General features: G+C 40.9%; 3 protein-coding genes across 4 annotated transcripts; all 3 read left to right on the top strand.

Moving 5' to 3' along the window:
- Window positions 1-2,558: 2,558 nt before the first annotated feature.
- Window positions 2,559-6,644, top strand: LOC113027663 (CD63 antigen-like). The gene is made up of 7 exons (XM_026177328.1): window positions 2,559-2,615; window positions 4,007-4,195; window positions 4,314-4,388; window positions 4,546-4,650; window positions 5,670-5,807; window positions 5,892-5,975; window positions 6,467-6,644. The coding sequence occupies exons 1-7, from the start codon at window positions 2,559-2,561 to the stop codon at window positions 6,536-6,538; spliced, it is 720 nt and encodes a 239-aa protein (XP_026033113.1). The 3' UTR covers window positions 6,539-6,644.
- Window positions 6,645-9,123: 2,479 nt separating this feature from the next.
- Window positions 9,124-12,757, top strand: pus3 (pseudouridylate synthase 3). Of its 2 annotated transcripts, none has more exons than XM_026178574.1 (7): window positions 9,124-9,316; window positions 9,612-10,023; window positions 10,187-10,467; window positions 10,545-10,728; window positions 10,901-11,010; window positions 11,091-11,263; window positions 12,355-12,757. In XM_026178574.1, the coding sequence occupies exons 2-7, from the start codon at window positions 9,613-9,615 to the stop codon at window positions 12,597-12,599; spliced, it is 1,404 nt and encodes a 467-aa protein (XP_026034359.1). In that variant the 5' UTR covers window positions 9,124-9,316; window position 9,612; the 3' UTR covers window positions 12,600-12,757. The 2 variants fall into 2 exon arrangements, with proteins under 2 accessions (XP_026034359.1, XP_026034360.1); XM_026178575.1 differs by having other exon boundaries at window positions 9,609-10,023.
- Window positions 12,758-12,817: 60 nt separating this feature from the next.
- dcakd (dephospho-CoA kinase domain containing) lies at window positions 12,818-17,437 on the top strand. The gene is made up of 5 exons (XM_026178577.1): window positions 12,818-13,154; window positions 14,318-14,429; window positions 14,863-15,066; window positions 15,857-15,944; window positions 16,171-17,437. The coding sequence occupies exons 2-5, from the start codon at window positions 14,318-14,320 to the stop codon at window positions 16,454-16,456; spliced, it is 690 nt and encodes a 229-aa protein (XP_026034362.1). The 5' UTR covers window positions 12,818-13,154; the 3' UTR covers window positions 16,457-17,437.
- The last annotated feature ends 1,989 nt before the right edge of the window (window positions 17,438-19,426 follow it).

The following is a 19,426-nucleotide window of genomic DNA, read 5'->3' as shown; positions in this document are numbered from 1 at the left end:
GACTTTAGGCAGTCTATGACTGTCTAGAACAGGGGTGTCGAACTCCAGGTCTCGAGGGTCGGTGTCCTGCAGGTTTTAGATATCACCCTAGGTCAACACACCTGAATCAAGTGATCAGTTCATTACCAGGCCTCTGGAGAACTTCAAGACTTATTGAGGAGGTAATTTAGCCATTTAAATCAGCTGTGGTGGATCAAGGACACATCTAAAATCTGCAGGACACCAGCCCTCGAGGCCTGGAGTTCGACACCTGTGGTCTAGAATGTCATGAATTTCCCTTGAGATGCTCAGTTAGGCCTTTACTGCAGCCACCTTCAGCTGCTGCTTGGTTGTGAGTCTTCATGCATTCAGTTGTGTGTTTAATAACTGAAACACATGCTCTGCTGGGTTGAGATCAGGTGACTGACTTGGGCATTGAAGAACGTTGTTGCCTTGAGCAACTCTTGGGCTGCAACATTGTCCTTCATCTTGAAAAAGTCTTGTGTAGCTTTTATTATCCACACAGAGGCAAAACTAAAAGAAAGTGTGTCTTTGTCCAACAACTTATATATATTCATTAATTTTTCATTAATATTCATTAATATCCAAGACAGCACAGCCTTAGAGTCCAAGCTCGTTCCTGACTAATGATTCTTATCAAGCGGAAGTCACATAAGCTTTTGACGAAGTGCCCTGGAATTCAAAACAGGAAAAGCAAAGAGAAGGAAGGACGATGTTCTCCGTCCCTGACTGACTACTCCATCTATGGTAATGATTTTTCTTCCTGTTCTCATGACGTGCTTCAAAGACATGCAGACTATGTTGTAATCATTTTGCGTCCTGTTCCCACAAACTCCTTCAGAGACATGCAGACTCCATCTCTCCATCACTCTGTGACATCGAAGCAATGGAAGTCCAAATATTAGTGAATGTCAGTGTTATTACAGTTAAATGGTTGGAAATGGAGCCCCCCTGTGGCTATATGCCTCGCACTGCAGAGGTGATAAAATCTGCCATTGTTTACTTTGCTGAAAAACTAAATTCGCTGGTGTTTAAGATCCATCTGGGAGAATATTTAAGTTCATCCAAGTCCTGGGTTTAACTTTTTCAAGTCATGAAAATTGACTGCTTTGCTAAACTATCAGCACTGAAGCAGACTTCACTCAAGTAATCTCAAATATTCTTCTTTATCCTGCAGGCAAATAAGAACAAGCAGATAAGGCTCCACGGACAGAGACTCGGTGATGAGAAGAAGGCAGACAAAACCACAGGCATGAGTGAACACAAATGACTTGTGATGCAACAGATAAACCTGCCTCCTGACTGACAGCCAACCCTCTGTTAGTTCTCTAATGATTACTGCTTCTTGAAGGAAACCTTTAGACAGACGTTCAAAGAGCCTGCAATCTGGTGGTTAAAGGGAAAAACAGAAAAATATGATGCAGCATTGTTCTTCGCAGGTCGAGGCAGTCTGACCTGAGCTCTGAGAAAGCAGGAGAAGGAAAAGAGCAAACATCAAAGAAGAACGAAAGAGGAAGGAAGAAGGAAAATAATACAAAAAGATGTGAGAAACAAAGAGAACTCTGGCAGTGTGCAACAAGCATCTCTGCCTCTCATTTCGAGGTCACTGTGAATCGAGCCAGGCGGCCTGTGATCCACGTGTTGGTGGGGAAGCTGTGAGAAAGAGCTTGGTCCGCAAACAGAAGGAAGGAGCCCTGAAGAAGCAAGATCAGATAATCACAGTTGCTTATATATATTTCTTGAGACAAAAATGCAGATTTTATTTATCTGTATCTGGACTTTAACAAAATTAAAAGAATAATACTGAATAAAAATATTCCAGCATTTAGAAAAATTGTTGTGGTAAAAGTTTGTTTCTTTTAATTGGGATTTTAATAAGAATACAGAAACAAACACTTAAATTGCACCTTTTTGTTTAGTGTTTAGTGTTATGGCATGTTATTTTAAACATACTAGTCATGAAAATTGATCTGCTTCAATAATATTCACACAACAGTGTCTACACTGCAGGGGATATGTATGGATTATGATTGTGAACTACAAAACACACCGCATACAGAAAATGATCAAAATGAGACAAAATAGTCACAATAAAATCGAAATAATCTACAGAGATCAAAGAGCTCTGAAGACTGGTTACAGACGATCCTGCACTTCACCTGAAGGTCCCAAAACACCTACAAAGAGAGGCAGAACATCTGCAAACATCTGCCACATAAATGTTTAAAAAGACAAAACATCTTCATATTTGGGGGCGACCTTTTAGATTTATAGATGTTTGTCGAGTGAAATTCCCAGTATTTAAATAACCGTATATTACGGCGCAGTTTGTATTCACTGATGTGTGACGCCTCTATGCAAAGACGGGCTTGATGCATTCAAAAGATACCTACATCAACTTGAAAGCTATCGGGCTGCCGGTTCATTTCCATAGGGTCATATGACACACTCGCCACTGAATTGCACTCTATTCACCCTGACTTGACCCGTATTTGGATTGAGGGAAGTCTGCAACCTTCTGGATTCACTTATTTATTATTTGCTCAGACCACCTCAAAATGTGCAGTGTCTTCGGCATCAAGTGTTGTTTCATTTTCTTCAACACGCTCTTCTTGGTGAGTAATAGAGCAATTCTATTCTATCTAATTTTGATGAGAAGTGATGATTGACAGCACTGATTGGTGATATCATGGAAAGATTAGAATCAATAAAGAGCAGGAGTAGTAGAGGTAACGAAAGAATAAAGCCAAAATTGAATCACTCATATCTTTTTAGAAGTCCAGGAAACTTTGACTGCACGCCGGATTATCCAAGGGAAGATACACATGCAACAAGAGACTTGATTTGCCCTTCCAAATTTCCAAAACACACTCATATTAAGCCGTTTTGTGGGGTTGTAGCAGCTGAGCTGAGCAAAGGGAACTTTAACAAATTTAGAAGCTAATCAGTATCATCGCCAGATAAACCTGCACGGTGTCCTGTGCACGCTTCAGAAATTTTATGCCCTAAATACTAACTGGTGCATGACGTGTAACCCACACAGAGTAACCTTTATGAAATATATCTATTTTAAAAATATTTCAAGAAAAATGTCATACTTTTGAGATCTATTATTAAGGTTGATAACTTTTTGTGGCAGCAATACACACATTCAAATTTTATGAAATGCAAATAACGCCGTGTTACGCTGAAGATGAGGATGTCACACACTGGTAGGCAGTCAGTGAGAGCACACAATCCAATTACAAAGCTGTCAAAGGGCAAAAATCCAATAACAGGCAATGGTCGTATGATTATAAAGGACAAAATAACATATACTAACACAAGTACTCTTGAGCTTCAGGGCACAAACTGATGGCCAGAAATTCTCCTTCAGGATTTTCTCATCCAGGTCCTGAAGTAGCAACAAAGCCCCAGACCATCACAGACCACCACCATGTTTGACTGCTTGTGTGAATGTTTTTTTTTAAATAAAATGTTGTGTTATTTTTATGTCAGATGTAATGGGACTCAAACCTTCCAGAAAGTTTAGCTTATGTCTTTTCCATCCACCGAATATTTACCCAGATTTTCTGCCAAATGTTAGACGAGCCTTTGTGCTTCTTCTGTTCTCTGTGGTCAGCTGTGGTTTTCTTCCATGAATGCCATTTTTACCCAGTCTCTTTGTTATTATTGAATCGTGAACCTTGAGCTCAGCTAATATAAGTGAAGCCTACAGGTCTTTAAATGTTGTTCTGGGGTCTTTTGTGACCTCCTGGATGAGTTGTCGATGAACTCTTGGAGTAATCTTGGTAGGACGGCCACTCCTGGGAAAGTTCACCACTGTTCCAAGTTTGCTTCATTTGCTGGAGTCTCAAAATTGCTTTTAGTTTTTAACATAGGGACAGTAAGTTTATATTGAAATGAGGTCGTATTGACAGGAATGAACAAAACCACCCTCTTTTAATTTAGTGTTTCCATGTAAAGCACTACATTGCTGTCCTGCTGTTAAACTTCTTTTTTTCAGCTATCTGGGGTTGCCCTCATCACTATAGGAGTGCTGCAGTACTCGACGTATTCAGATATCGGCACCTTCACAGGGAGCAACTTGTCTAAAATTGCTATAGTCCTCATTGCAGTGGGGGTCATCATAGCCTTCGTATCCCTCTTGGGCCACATTGGTGCATTCTTTAATAGTTCATCTATGGTTGCTTGTGTAAGTACTGTAATGAAATTAAATGTGATTAAGTGGCGATTCTTTCCAAAAGCTTTTTTTAATGAGCACTGGAGATGTTCTGGAGATCTCTAACAGCGTTCACTTTCTTTATCTATAGTTCATCTGCATCCTGATAGTGATCATCCTCTTGGAGGTCCTCACAGGAGCCGCCTTTTACATATTTCGCAGTAGGGTAAGACATTAAAATCGCACCAGAAAGGAACTACTTGAGATCAAGGTCAAATTTTGCCATTAGCAGCGGTTCTCCAGTCATAATATCAGTAGCATTACTTAAAATATATCTAAGTTCCAGTGTCTGTTCTGGTTATTTTATCTGATTTTCTCTGTAGGCTGCCCTTCTGCAGATGGCTAATGGTGTCAACGCCAAAGCACAGGAAGTGATTAACGACTACAGCCCTGAGAGGAGACATGCAATTGACAAAATTCAGGAAAAGGTGACACGCAGAGCCTACTGTAATGTTCTGTATTTTTGAGAAACACCTGATGGATTGGAGGAAGTGCAAAAACCCCTTATAGGGACTCTTCATTTCCTCTCTTGATGGGAAAATGATGCCTGCTTTAAATTTCTGCTGCAACATTCAGATGGTAAGGTCAGAATCTGGTGTAAACATGAAAGCGTGGCTCCATCCTGCATTGTATCAATGATTCAAGCTATTGGTGGTTTAATGGAGCAGAAGATACTTTCTTCACCCTCTTAGTACCAAATGAGTATCATTGCTGAACATCTCCATGTCATTGTGACCCACAGTGTACCCACCTTCTAATGTCCACAGTTTTCAACACGGCATGCTCATATTTTGTGCATTGCTGGATGCCATTAACAGCAAAAGCTGATTTAATTTAGGTGAAAAATAGATAAAGGTCAAGGCCGAGGTCACGCCAAATGTGAAAATCAGTAAAAATTTTATATTACTCACAAATCTTTTATGGATATTATATGGTCGTTATAAAAGCAGGCTGACATCAGCATGTTGTAATAAAAACATAAAACATCAAAGGTTTAGTATTGCCCCTGCTACTCGGGGGGAGTTGCTCTATATGAGTGCTCTTGTTTACAGTCAAATTAAGATGACTAACTTTAATATAAGAGTGTGAAGACAAAAGAGTGAGAGGGTAATTAACAAAGACCAGCAATGAGAAAAATGCTGGAATTACTTAGGGAGTTTAAGTTTGAAGGCTTACATCTCAGCATGAATCTGTACCATGAAGAATTAAGGCAACTCTGAAGGTAAAAGGAGGCCCAACCTAATGCTAGCAAGGTGTACCTAATAAAGTGGCTAGTAAGTGTAAATAACACGCCTTCAGCATCTGTGTGAAAATTAGTAGTTAAGTAGACAAACTGATTTTCTACAAAGCAACACTTGAAGAATATTTATCGTGAACCACAAATAGTCACAACCAGTGATTAATACAGCTTTGGTGCTTCACTATCACAGTGTCGTTATCATTACAGTTCAAGTGTTGTGGTGCGGACAGCTATGCCGACTGGTCCCAGAGCGCGGGCTGGGAAAAGCACGACGCCGTGCCAGATTCCTGCTGCGTGGTGAAGAGTGAGGGCTGTGGACAGGACAAGGAGAAAGCACATAAAAAGGTCTGACAGGAAATCATTTCAAGCAATTTTCATCTATTTTCTGCAAACAAATACTGTATTTTATGACCGTGCGATCCTCCTCAGGGCTGCCTCTGGGCAATCAGTGTCTTCCTGTTGAAAAATCTGGTGTGGGTCGGCGCTGTCTGCATTGCTCTTGGAGTCACGGAGGTAAGCTTCTGCAATTTCCCCTTGCTCACATTTAACTGTGAAGCAAAATGCTCACATTGCAAGAGTAAATGTCATATTACTGTAAGAAATGATCATTTTAAATGCCAATCCAGTACACTTACCTACTGATTAACTGTGCAGGAGCCAGTGTGAGCCCAAAAGGTTAATTTTAATCTGTTTTAGGTGGAAAAAAGACAAAGAAAAATCAGAAATGTCAAACATCTAAAGATACCCCAAATGTCTCTACATAAAAATAAAAACATGTATACTGGATTAATGTAGTAATTTAGTTTCCAGCAGTAGCAGACATTGTAAAGAATATTTAAATAGCAGAGGATAACTTGAATGATAATAAAGCCTGTCTCATCCTGACTGCCCCAGGTGATGAAATGAAGAAAAAATTACTTTTTTCCAGAACAAGAAAATAACCTTTTGGGTGTGCCATTGAGTTCATTTGCTGCCAGTAACTTCTGACCTTTTCCCTGTTGCAGGTTTTTGGAGTATTAGTCGGGGTGTGCTTGTGTCTGGACATTAAGCGAAAGAACTACGAAAACATCAGCTAATGCATCATCACTGCTCTATTATCTCTGGATGCTCGACTGTGTCTAGAAAAAAATCGTATCTACATACTTGCTATAATTGCAGCTAGTATCTAACAAAGAGAAATTGACCTGCTATAGTGGTGAAAAAAATCTATTTTAAATTAACATTCATGCTTGCTATGCACATAATTATTAAACATGTGATCGCATTGGGGTTTTGTGGTGTTGTTTAATTAGCTTTTAACAATTAAAAACGTGTGTTGTGATTAGAAGGTTACATACAGTCATCATGGGGATGAATTCTTTCATTTTAGGCTTTTAGTTATATTTTTGACTGTTCTTTTCCAGGGTTGAATGATTTTACAGGCTATATGTCTAATGTCTTTAAAAAAAACGAGAATTAAGTGCGCTAGTTTGTCATAAATTGCGACGTTTGTGAGGAGAAAACATAGAGGCAGATGGTGGTGAGCTAATAGTGAAACATTTATTCAGGCTAAGAACCAAAATACAAAATGAAGCATAAAATACAAAAGGAAAACTGAAAGCTTCAACTTACCGGAATCTAAACTGGGAATTAGAGCTAGGGCATACAGGAGCTGGGAGACAAGAGAGGAAGATGACTGACACTCTGACAAAGGGAGACTGAGACAGTATATACACAGGATAGTGATTCGGGTCAGTGGAGACAGTTGGTGAGAACAAAACACGGTGAACCGAATCACAGTCGACAAGACAAGGATGCAAAATTAAAAGAAAAGCAAACAGAACACACCTAGTAAGTAAGTAAGTAAGTAAGTAAGTAAGTAAAATAGGAAGTGATAATTACACAGGGTGGACACAGACATATAAATGAACTTCACAAGAAACTTGACACAGGAGGAAGAAAAAAATAAGAGACACATAAACTCTAAAGGAATTTAGAATAGAGAACAAGACTAAACACACTACGAGGATTACTACCAGAAATAATATAAATATTACGCAATGTTGGGATCGCATAATAAATAATAAATGAGAGACCATGAATTCAAAACACAAGGTCGACTGACCCAGGGCCATGACTCACAGCTGAATCAGCGTTTCCAAACTTTGGATCCAGATCTATGGATGGACAGTCTTTATTTGCTTGTTTTGTTTTTGGGTGAATTGGCCCTTTAATGAGCAGAGAGGGCAGATTAGTTTGGTAACCATCCTGAAAAACTATTTGCAACACAGCAGACAAACACCAAACTGTGATTACATGCCATTTAATGTGTAATCGGACATGTAGAAAAGAGCAGACTGTGATTTAATGCAAGAGCTCGACCAATTCTGTCTCTGCATCTGGAATAATTAACAGTTGTGCCTGACAGCACTGCGGTGCCACTTACCCTGTGAAGCTACTGCTATACAAAATAAATGAAAAGACACTCACAAACAGCTGGAGGAAAGAAACACACTTTCAGCTCAGTTTCAGGGGTTTTTTGTCTTTTTTCACCTCTTTGTGATGTCTAAAGACAAGTGTTGGTGCTGTGGATCCCTTTATAGGCATAACTGCCATATGTCCGCCCCTCTGGTGTTTGCATTGGACAGGAAAATAGAAGATTTCGCATGGTTCCTTTGTAGGAGCTTCTCAGTCACTGTGAATTAAAGTACTGTGTCATCTTTCATCTGAAACATGGGGTGAAAAAGGCTAATACAAGTCTGGTAGATGATTTCCAAGGTGCGGATGTCTACAAGAATTTGATTCAAATGCTTTCAAAAAGTTATGTGTTTTTATTGTAATACCTGTACTGATTTTACTAAATCGTACCTGGCATGTGTGATCCATACACTTTTAATTAAAAAGACTAAAACTAACACAATCTATTAAAAAATATACAAAACTATAATAGCTCGAATGGTTGTCCTATCATCCTCAAACACTCAACCATTTAGCAGGCAGATAGCTGTCCCTCCCTGAGCCTTGATCTTGTTAAAACTGAGTTTTTCCTTCCCACTGTTACCAAGTAATTGTTCATAGGGGGTCATCATAGCCTTTGTTGATTGTTTGGGGTCTTTTCTTTATTATTTAAGGGTCTTCACCTTAAATTATAAACCGCCTTAAGGTGACTGTTGTTGTGATTTGGCTCTATACTCATAAAAATTGAGATTAATTGAATTTCAAAACAAACAAACAAATAAAATCTGCTGTATATCAGGTGACTCGAGGACTAACGGGGCCCTATTTAGAGTAGGTTTGGGTACAGGCAATTCAGTGCCACAACCTACTTCAAAGACTTAAACATTATAAATGTAATAATAGCAAAAACAAAATTTGGTATATAATAATATAAAGAAAGCCATGCCACAGTAATGAAAAATGTCAAATTATTTGCATTTTTACAACTTAAACGTAAGCTGAACAAAGATGATTGAGGACATGGCACTTTAGGCTAAGAAAAGGCTAGGGATGGAAAAAGTAAAAATCCATTACCTTGAATACATATAATAGTTTTCTGTAATAGATACAGTTAATAGTGTAAGACAAGCTTTTAGAAATAAACTCTGGCCTTTTTTTTTACCCATATTATGGTATGTTCGCTCATGGGGAGTATAAAAATAACTGCTAAGTATGGCAGTCATCGGCTGACGACAATTTAAGCAACTAAACTACATTTCCCAGAAATCCCGTGAAGGGGGGAAATGTGTCCGTTGGCAAAATCCGTCCGCCTCCCGATAAATTTATCAGCGGGGAGAGTAGCATACGTGATCCCGACAGCCAGAAGCAAAACTAACAGAGGAGCAGAATAATCGAAAACATTGAGGCTGAAAATACAGGTAAAAACACAGATTAACTGTAATGTAATTTACGGCCTCGTTAATCCCACTAAATCCCTCGTATCTAACTTCGTTCACTAGCTAGCAGGCTGTGTAGCGTTCAGTTCGCTTTATAAAAATAATCCCAGTTGTAGTACAGTTGACCAAAAAAACCCTTAAAGAAACTTTGACATGAATTAAACTAAGAGGAGATGATTACGTAGGCTTCATTGAATATAAGCTGGGCTGATTATTTGTAGTTATTTAAGTAAATTTTTAAATAAATGTTCTTTCCTTTGTTCTTTCTTCCAAGCAGCATGTCAGATGTTTTAATCCAGCGGATAAAGGAGCTGGAGGCTGAGCTGGAGAAGCTCAGGTCCGAGCTGAAAGAGAGCAGTGAAACTGGAGATGTTGAAATGTCATCCAGTCCATCCCTTAATGAAGACTGTAAATCTGATGGGAACACTGGCAGCAGCAAAAAGGAGAGAAAGAAAGCAGGAAAAGATCGTCCTTTTGACTTCTCTGCACACCCCCGGCGCCATGTGGCTCTGCGGCTGGCTTACCTGGGGTGGGCCTATCAGGGGTTTGCAGTCCAGGAGAACACAGACAACACTGTGGAGGCCAGACTCTTTGAAGCCCTGCTAAAGACTCGGCTGATCCAGGACCGCCAGACTTCCAATTACCACCGCTGTGGGCGCACTGATAAAGGAGTCAGTGCTTTTTCCCAAGTGAGTTAGCAGAGATACATATTTTTTACTCATATAATCCTTCTGTCGGATGCCCCCTTTATGAGTTACCACAGCTTATCATCGACCTCCATTTTAACCTGAAAAGACTCTGTACCTTAATACTATTAATAGTTTTTCATGTGGTTAATTTTTCCCCCCGCAGGTCATAACCATCGACTTGCGCTCCACGCAGTTTTGTGCCGGTTTGGGCATCACACTGCCTGAAAATGTTGACGTCAGTACCAAAGCCGCTTCTTCTGCCACCTCTGAGCTTCCATACGTGAAGATGCTGAACAGAGTCCTGCCGCAGGACATCAGGGTCTTGGACTGGGCACCAGTAGTGGAGGGTTTCAGCGCACGCTTCGACTGTCAGTCCCGCACGTACCGCTACTACTTCCCCCGAGGATCTCTGGATGTGGTGCTGATGGCGGAAGCTGCTAAAAGGTGGGTGGAGAACACATAAAAGGTAAACACACCTTTAAAACTTAGCCCTTATTTGACAACCTCCTTGCTTCCGGCAGATATGAGGGGACTCATGACTTCAGGAACCTGTGTAAAATGGACGTGGGCAACGGTGTCCTGCAGTTCGAGAGGACCATCTTATCAGCCACAGTCAAGCCTGCGCAGCCTCAGCATGCCTCCAGCACAGACCAGTATGACCTCTTCATATTTGAGATCAAAGGATTAGCCTTCCTTTACCACCAGGTACCAGGAGAGAGTTACTCTACGCTGCTTTCCCTTTACCCTTCATCTCTTGCAAACATTTTTTAATGTGAAAGTTTAGATTTAGAGAAACCGGATCAGAGGATGGAGTTTAAGGTTGAATGGTTTGGTAGTATGTAGTGAATTTTTGGTTATTTCCTTTTATGTGCTGCAGGTACGGTGCATGATGGCGGTGCTTCTGTTGATTGGACAGAAGCTGGAAGCCGCGGATATAATCAATCAGCTCCTGGATGTGGAGAATAACCCCAGGAAGCCCCAGTACAGGTGAACTGACTGCTGTAGAAGTGGTTAAAATATTCAAATAAAAAAAATATATTTATTATATGAATCTGTGTCATCTTCAGCATGGCAGTAGACTACCCTTTGGTGCTGTACAACTGCCACTTTGAAGGCCTGAGCTGGACGCAGGAGAGTGAAGAGGGGGGCTTTGTCCTGGCTGCACTGCAGCAGCACTGGACCCAGAGCACGGTGAAGGCCCACGTCCTGCAGGGGATGATCCAGGGCTTGGAAGACCGAGGTGAGAAGCTGGATAAGAGAAGTGAAGATTTTTAAGGCATTTAAATAGTTTCTCTCAAGTTATGTTTTGCATAATTTTAGTTGTTTTGTGGTTATTTACTGTATTTTTTTAAAATTTTGTCATTTGTGTACATATTTCTATTCTCTTTTTTTGCCTAAATTTTGCTGTTTTATACAGTTCTGATTGTTTAGTGTCACAATGATAATATCGAGTCACGTTTGGGATATTTTGTGTCTACATGTGTTTGTTTTACATGATTTCTGCATCTCATTTCGGTTGTTTTATGTGTGGATATGAGCTTACAGGCCTCTTTATTAGGTACATGTTGTTCCTTTTACCTTCACAACTGTCATAATTCTTGTGTTATCCTGCTGGAAGTAACCATCAGAAGAAGATGAGTGACCATGGAAGACTGTGGAGTTTAAATAAGGGTCCCAAAGTGTGCCTAGAAAAGATCCTCCACACTATGACACTGTCACCGGTGTGAACCATTGATAGAAGGCAGGATGGATCCATGCTTTTATGTGTTTACACCAAATTCTTATCCAAACATCCATATGTTGCAGCAGAAATCGAGACCCATCAGATCAGACAACATTAATCTAATCTTCTATTGTACAGTTTTGGTGACACCATGTAAAATGTACCCTCAGTTTCCTGTTCTTATCTGAGAGGAGTGGCACTTGGTGTGGGCTTCTGCTGCTGTAGCCCATCTGCTTCAAGGTTTGACTACTTCTACTGGAAAATCCCAGTAAAGTAATTGTTTCTTAAAAACTGAGTCCAGCTCATCTGCCACCAACTACAGTGTTCCCGCTTCTGATGCTCTGTTTAAACGTCAGGGCGTCTTGAATCTGTCTAAATATAATGATTTGCTCCATTGTGATTAGCCGATTAGATATTTGCGCTAACAACCAGTTGTACCTAATGAAATGGATGTACCTGTATTTCTAGGATGTCAGAGTATTTTTTTTTTTTTTTTAGGATCTAGGAATGCACCTAGTTGGGCCAGCCAGTTATCTGCTTTGACAGGAGTCAAAATGCCTGCTGTGAAAAAACATTGTACAAACTATCTCACTGCTCTTCATCCACAGGAGCTGTGTCCTCCAACCACTGCTGGCTGGTAGAAGGCAGCAGGCAGAGAAATTACCGGCCGCTCCTGGAGCGCCCGTGCTGCGAGAGCCTCGAGTCGAGGATAAATCATTTCGTGAAAAGAGGCAGACTGGAGCGTGAAGAAGGGGAGAATGGAGGCGAAATGATCCACAGGGGAAAAAGATCTAAACATTCAAACATTTCTTCAGAGACGCCAAAACAAAATATGGATTCAAAAGAAGATTAATTTTCTTTAAACTTAAGAAAGGACTTGCAAGATGTATTTTGTAGTAATTTTCAACCATAAATGTTTAATTTTCCTTTTATTTACTACAAACAGCGCACGGATATCTTTGACTCATGCTGGTGCGTGTTTTGCTTTAAAATAAACACATTTTGGAGAAAGATGGACTCGCTGAGTTTTGCTTGACGGGGAACTAAAGCGAGGCGGAACCAACGCTAATAGAAATATGAGATGTCGGGTTAATTAAGAGGTAGCGCCTGTCAGGCTTAGCAGCTAGGTTGTTAGCAGTGAGTAGAATACAGGTGAACTGTAAAGGAGGGCAGTTTCCAGCAGCACCGCTGTCTCCAGCTCATTTGTTGGCTTTCGTGTTGAGCTGGACCCGGTAAAAATGGCGTCGTTGTTGTTTGAGCTCCTTCTGACCTGATTTAACACCTGTGTTAGCCTGTTAGCAGCCCTGGTTGTTGTTTAACGCAACAGCCCCCCCTCTCTAGTGCTTCTGCTTTGCCCGGACTCCCGCTGTATATCCAGCCGGTTTAAGGACACTCTCTCTCTGACAAGGTAAAGCTAAAATTCCCCTGACATGAGTTTGTTTTAATCGCTGTGTCAAACCAACCTGATACTAACAAGAAGCCGCTCTCTGCCGTGTTAAATCGTGAGCGAGTCGTTTCTTTAAAGGTTTTATTTTTGACCGGTGTTTAATAGAGAATAACCTCAAAGCTGACTTTCGAACCAGTCAAACCAGTTTGACTTTGCATAGCCAGGTACTATATGGAGAGTGTAGTTCACCTAATTCCACAGCAGGGGGCGTGTTGTGAAACTTCAAAACCTTTAAAATGAGAAGCTAAAGATATTTCAGTAATTAAATATCTGTTATTTGGTTATAAAGATTGTAATAACTATTTTTATATGTTTATTAACATGTAAAAGTTACTGTAGAGTGCAAAAGTCACCTCTCGTTTAGCATTGGCTTCATTTTTCAACATGAAGAATGATCACACAAACACCGTCAATACAGTGAAAGCATAACTGGATAGAAAAAACACACAAGAGTAGGAACAGTATCAGTCATGGATTGGGCTCCCCGGAGCCCCTTCAACATGATCGAAACAGTGTAGGATCATTTTCATAGAAAACGGAGCAAAACGCAGCCCACATGTAAAGTAGAGCTTTGAATGTCCTTCAAGAGGCCTGGAGAACTATCCCTGGAGACTACTTAAAGAAGTTAGAAGAAAGATTGCCTAAAAACCTTTCATTTTACTAAAAAAAATAGAAGTGAGGGGTGGCACAGTACTATTTGTTTACTCATAACATTTATGGACTTTCTAGAATTTCTTACTGTGTCAGAAATTGTGTTATACCCAAACTGGCCCTTTTTATTCCATAAGCCATAAAAACGATGACCGTAAATTTGTTATTTTGGGACTCTGGGTAAATACCAATGTTTATTTATTCATTTATTTTATTTATTCTTTGTGTTTATTCTCCAGTTCGTGCTGTTTGTAATAAGTAGCTTTTTAAAGCCTTAATCAGACTATCTTTGAACATTAAGTCAGTGCAACGTTAATGTGACATGGCAGATAAACATCGTCCACTGCTATTAGTAAATGTCATCTTATTCTCTGATAGGCCCACAGCTGTAAACAGGGCCATATCAGTGCATCGCTAGTGTAATTACTTTACTTACTTTGCCTTCATGCATTTTTGTGTTTGTTTGCTTAAAGATGTACCTGGTGGGACTGACAGGAGGCATTGCCTCTGGGAAAAGCACAGTGTCTTCAATGCTGCGGGAGCTTGGATGCCCCATTATTGATGCCGATGTCGTGGCCAGGAAAGGTAGGTGGCTATCTCTCCCCTGCAAACTGTTGACACGGCGAACACAAATTCAACATGAAATACTGGTCAGGGGTGTCATCGAGCTGAAGCCATCTTCAGGCGGCACTCTCTCAGATAACCCCGGCTTATTAGGACGAGCGCTTGCAGAGAGAGCATGAATCATGAAGGATGTCTCTGCTGACTGCAGGGATGATGTTTTAGTTAGACTGCGAAGATAGAAAGGTCACAGAACTAGGTGAAGAGTGCACAGCTGCATGTAGGGGAAATATAAGGCATTAGGCAAATTATTCCATTACACTCGGTGACAAGTCTGTTCCGAATATCATCTCAGCCTCTATTTTTTATGCTGGATTACTGGTCATAAATAAATTTACTTTAATTTTGAACCTGTTACATTGTTTAACTCATTCAAGCTTCCTTTTGTTGTCCGCAGTTGTTGAGCAGCGCACACGTGCCTATTCCTGCATCGTGCACCACTTTGGGCCAGGGATCCTGCTCGAGAACGGCGACATCGACAGGCAGAAGCTGGGCCAAATCATCTTCGCCAGCGAGGAGAAGAGGAAGCTGCTAAACTCCATCACCCACCCAGAGATTCATAAAGCAATGCTCAAAGAGATCCTCTTCTACTTTCTCAGAGGTGAGGGAGGAATCGTGTTTGGCACAAAAGGAAAAAGGGACGATTATCTGCTGTATTTGAGCCAAGGCTGTTTTGCAGTGTAGGTGGCGCAAGAGGCGAGACCAAACTTTCTGCTATTTGCAAGTCAAATGCATGAGATGTTTGAACATTATGATTAAAATGAATTCAGTAAGACACCCATGTCACTCTCTCGGTGCATTCAGTTATTAGCGTCTCAAGGCATCACACATGCCTTTAAATAAACTTCACAAACATCACTTGTTATATGATCTTAAAGCAGTGCCATCACACCTATATGTTGTGCAGACTGGGGCACATGGAGGTTATGATTAAAATGCATGAACTTATGAACACATGTCCATATGTCTTGCACTGCAGGCATTTATCTAACATAAGAAATTCACTCTCACTTTTGTCCGGCTCGTAATAAAAAAACAAGAAAGAAACAAGTTGGCGCCTTTACTTAACGTTGCTGTTTGCACCCATAAAACTTTGTGTTTATAGCAATACTCTCATGGTTTTTGTTCTTTTCTTTGTCTCTTATTGTTACTTGAAGGGTCATAGTTGTAAACACTGTTGTCACATGGAGCCAGATTAACACAAGGTTAAGTGTACTGGCAGCAGAGTGGCCGATTTTAAAAACAAAGATAAAACTATACTATGGGAAAAATATGGAGAGGTTAAACACTCAATAGCTACTGTTGCCTTCTACACAGTAGCTTAGTATTAAGAGTGCTATGTCCATCTTTTACATACAGTCTGTAATGTTGACTTCTTTCTCTCTCACTAGGGTACCGCTACGTGGTTCTGGATGTGCCGCTTCTCTTTGAAACCAGACGGCTCACTCGGTTTCTGAACCACACTGTTGTAGTTTACTGGTAAGCACACTGCTCATTTTTTCCTGTTACCTTAGAGTCTCGTTTTGGGGCTGTTAACAGTATTAATTTTTGAAGTCGTTAAGCATTTTTGTTTGTTTTGACAGTAAGTGGCCTTTAAAACCAGCTTTTTCTGCTTCCTATTGATGTGATTCACTGCCAGTGGACCTTTTTTAACAAGGCACAATGAATGCACCATAAATAACCTCCATCGTCTGTTCCCTTTCAGTGACCCTGCCACTCAGCTTTCGCGCTTGATGCAGAGGGACGGCCTGACCCAGGAGCAGGCTGAGCAGCGTGTGGCCGCGCAAATGCCGCTCAATGAAAAGCGTGGCTTGGCCAATCATGTTATTGAGAATTCAGGCGGCCGGGAGGACACCCACCGGCAGGTCCTGCGGCTCCACACAAAGCTAGAGGACTCTATGGACTTCCTCCTAGTCAGGGTCATTGCCATTGTTGCCACTGCAGGTTTGGGTGGGCTGCTGCTCTATGCTGCAAAGATACTTTTGTCCTAACAGAGGAAAGAAAGATGAGTGAGGGCGGGAGGTTTTTAGTCCAAGAAGTGGTCAAATATGAGGGTGTGAATAGAAACGGGCAAAAAGCAGGTCGGCGGTATCGATGCAATTTACTGTGAAATTAGTTTCACAGCACCTACCACTACAGCGCAGCCGTATGGCGTGCTCTGCTGACAGTTAACACGGACTTACATTACTGACAAAACTTGCACTGGCAAATGTGGTTTAGTGTGAAAGGCTTCTCTGTGCAATTTGTGTTGGTTTCACTCAGAGAGAAACAATTATATGAAGGCGACACAGTCAAGCCTCACTTGCTGTACAGCTCCTACATCTTTGCTCATTTACGAGAGTGATTTTCTCAGCTGTGACGGAAGAGCGGAGCTTAAATTGCTGGTAAATCTTCATTTTTGTGTAGCAGCGCATGCTAAACATAACTAACCTTAAAAAAAACAAGAAGTCCAGAAAGATTATTGAAAACTAAGAGATTTTATTTTGTTACACCTTTTACACCATATTAGATTATCCAGTTTTTGAAATGTTTTACTGTTTTACTTTTTAATCTGTAGAGACATTAAGAGAGCAAAGGAACAAGTAACAATGGTGAATGTCCCTAAAGCAAGCATATTAATTGGACGCCACCTCTCTCTACTTCTGTCCCCAGTGCTGGGTATGTTTTAAACTATTATACATGTCAGAGAAATAAATGGTTAAATCGGAATAATGTGACGCAGAATATGTAAAGATTGTGATATGAAGATTTATGAGAGAATGTCTTTGACAATCCATTTTTAATGGGAACAGTAACAGATTTGCTATTTATCACTGTATTTTCTTACACTTGAAGTTCTCCTCTGTACATACGGAGTGTGGGATTTTTTTTTCTTTGCACCTTTCAACTAAAATAATACATTTGTAATCTAATATGCTTATGTTAAATAAAAACGATCCAGCATCTCTGTTTTAAAGTAGCTGGTATCAGATGCTGTCTGTCACTGTGTTTTCATTGCTTCATTATGTTTTAAATTAGGCCCCAATAATAGACACTCACTGGTCACTTTGTTAGGTACGCCTTGCTAGTACTAGATTTGACCCCCTCTTGCTTTCAGAACTGCCTTAATTCTTTGTAGCATAGATTCAACAAGCTGCTGGAAGCATTCTTCAGAAATTTTGGTCCATGATGGCATCAGACAGTTGCTGCAGGTTTGTCAGCTGTACATCTGTGATGTGAATCTATTGTTCCACCACATCCCAAAGGAGCTCTGGAGACTGTGGAGACCACTTGAGTACAGTGAATAAGAAACCAGTTTGAAGTTTTGTGACTTGACTCGCTATCCTGATAGCAGCAGATTCAGTTCAATTCAATGGTGGGTACCCTGTGGTCATAAACTGGTGAAATGGTCAGCAGCAATAATTAGGCTGAGGCACTGAAACAATGCTCAGTTGGCTTCAAGAGGCCCAAAGTGTGCTAAGACATACTGTTCACAGTATAACATTGCCTGCAGCAGCCTGAAGTACTTATACAGGGCAGGATGGTGTTAAGGTTCAAACATTGAGGAAGGAGAGTACAAACAACCATGGTCCAAGAGCTTGGTCAAACAATTGATTTTAATGAAATACACGCGTGGGAAGACCAGCTCCGTTCGCAGACAGGGCTGATCTCCGACTTAATCAAAGCATAAACAGATATTTTATACCATCAGGGCTTGAATTTAATGAGGCCCCCTCAACGTCAGATCTATTTCATACATAGGTCAGATCAAAACCACAATGACTTTTAACACCGTTAAAAAGAACATTGTCTCCGTCTCCACGCCAGGTGCTTCCTGTCCCTTCTGACTTCCACTTCTCGTCTAGAACACCAGACACTCATCTTGCAAGAAACTGTTCCTGTTTTTGCAGAGACAACAAGAAACTGTTCCTCTTTGCAGTTGCGAGCAAACATAACTAACCTCTCACCTATAAATGATTCTCTCTAACTGAGTGTGTGTGTGTGTACAGTGGGGCAAAAAAGTATTTAGTCAGCCACCGATTGTGCAAGTTCCCCCACCTAAAATGATGACAGAGGTCAGTAATTTGCACCAGAGGTACACTTCAACTGTGAGAGACAGAATGTGAAAAAAAAAAAATCCATGAATCCACATGGTAGGATTTGTAAAGAATTTATTCGTAAATCAGGGTGGAAAATAAGTATTTGGTCAATAACAAAAATACAACTCAATACTTTGTAACATAACCTTTGTTGGCAATAACAGAGGTCAAACGTTTACTATAGGTCTTTACCAGGTTTGCACACACAGTAGCTGGTATTTTGGCCCATTCCTCCATGCAGATCTTCTCGAGAGCAGTGATGTTTTGGGGCTGTCGCCGAGCAACACGGACTTTCAACTCCCGCCACAGATTTTCTATGGGGTTGAGGTCTGGAGACTGGCTAGGCCACTCCAGGACTTTCAAATGCTTCTTACGGAGCCACTCCTTTGTTGCCCGGGCGGTGTGTTTTGGATCATTGTCATGTTGGAAGACCCAGCCTCGTTTCATCTTCAAAGTTCTCACTGATGGAAGGAGGTTTTGGCTCAAAATCTCACGATACATGGCCCCATTCATTCTGTCCTTAACACGGATCAGTCGTCCTGTCCCCTTGGCAGAAAAACAGCCCCATAGCATGATGTTTCCACCCCCATGCTTCACAGTAGGTATGGTGTTCTTGGGATGCAACTCAGTATTCTTCTTCCTCCAAACACGACGAGTTGAGTTTATACCAAAAAGTTCTACTTTGGTTTCATCTGACCACATGACATTCTCCCAATCCTCTGCTGTATCATCCATGTGCTCTCTGGCAAACTTCAGACGGGCCTGGACATGCACTGGCTTCAGCAGCGGAACACGTCTGGCACTGCGGGATTTGATTCCCTGCCGTTGTAGTGTGTTACTGATGGTGACCTTTGTTACTTTGGTCCCAGCTCTCTGCAGGTC

The sequence above is a fragment of the Astatotilapia calliptera genome, chromosome 8, assembly GCF_900246225.1.
Source record: "Astatotilapia calliptera chromosome 8, fAstCal1.2, whole genome shotgun sequence".
NCBI classification, from domain to species: Eukaryota; Metazoa; Chordata; class Actinopteri; order Cichliformes; family Cichlidae; genus Astatotilapia; species Astatotilapia calliptera.
Note: the sequence above shows the minus strand (reverse complement) of the source record. Positions and strands in the feature narration are given on the sequence as shown.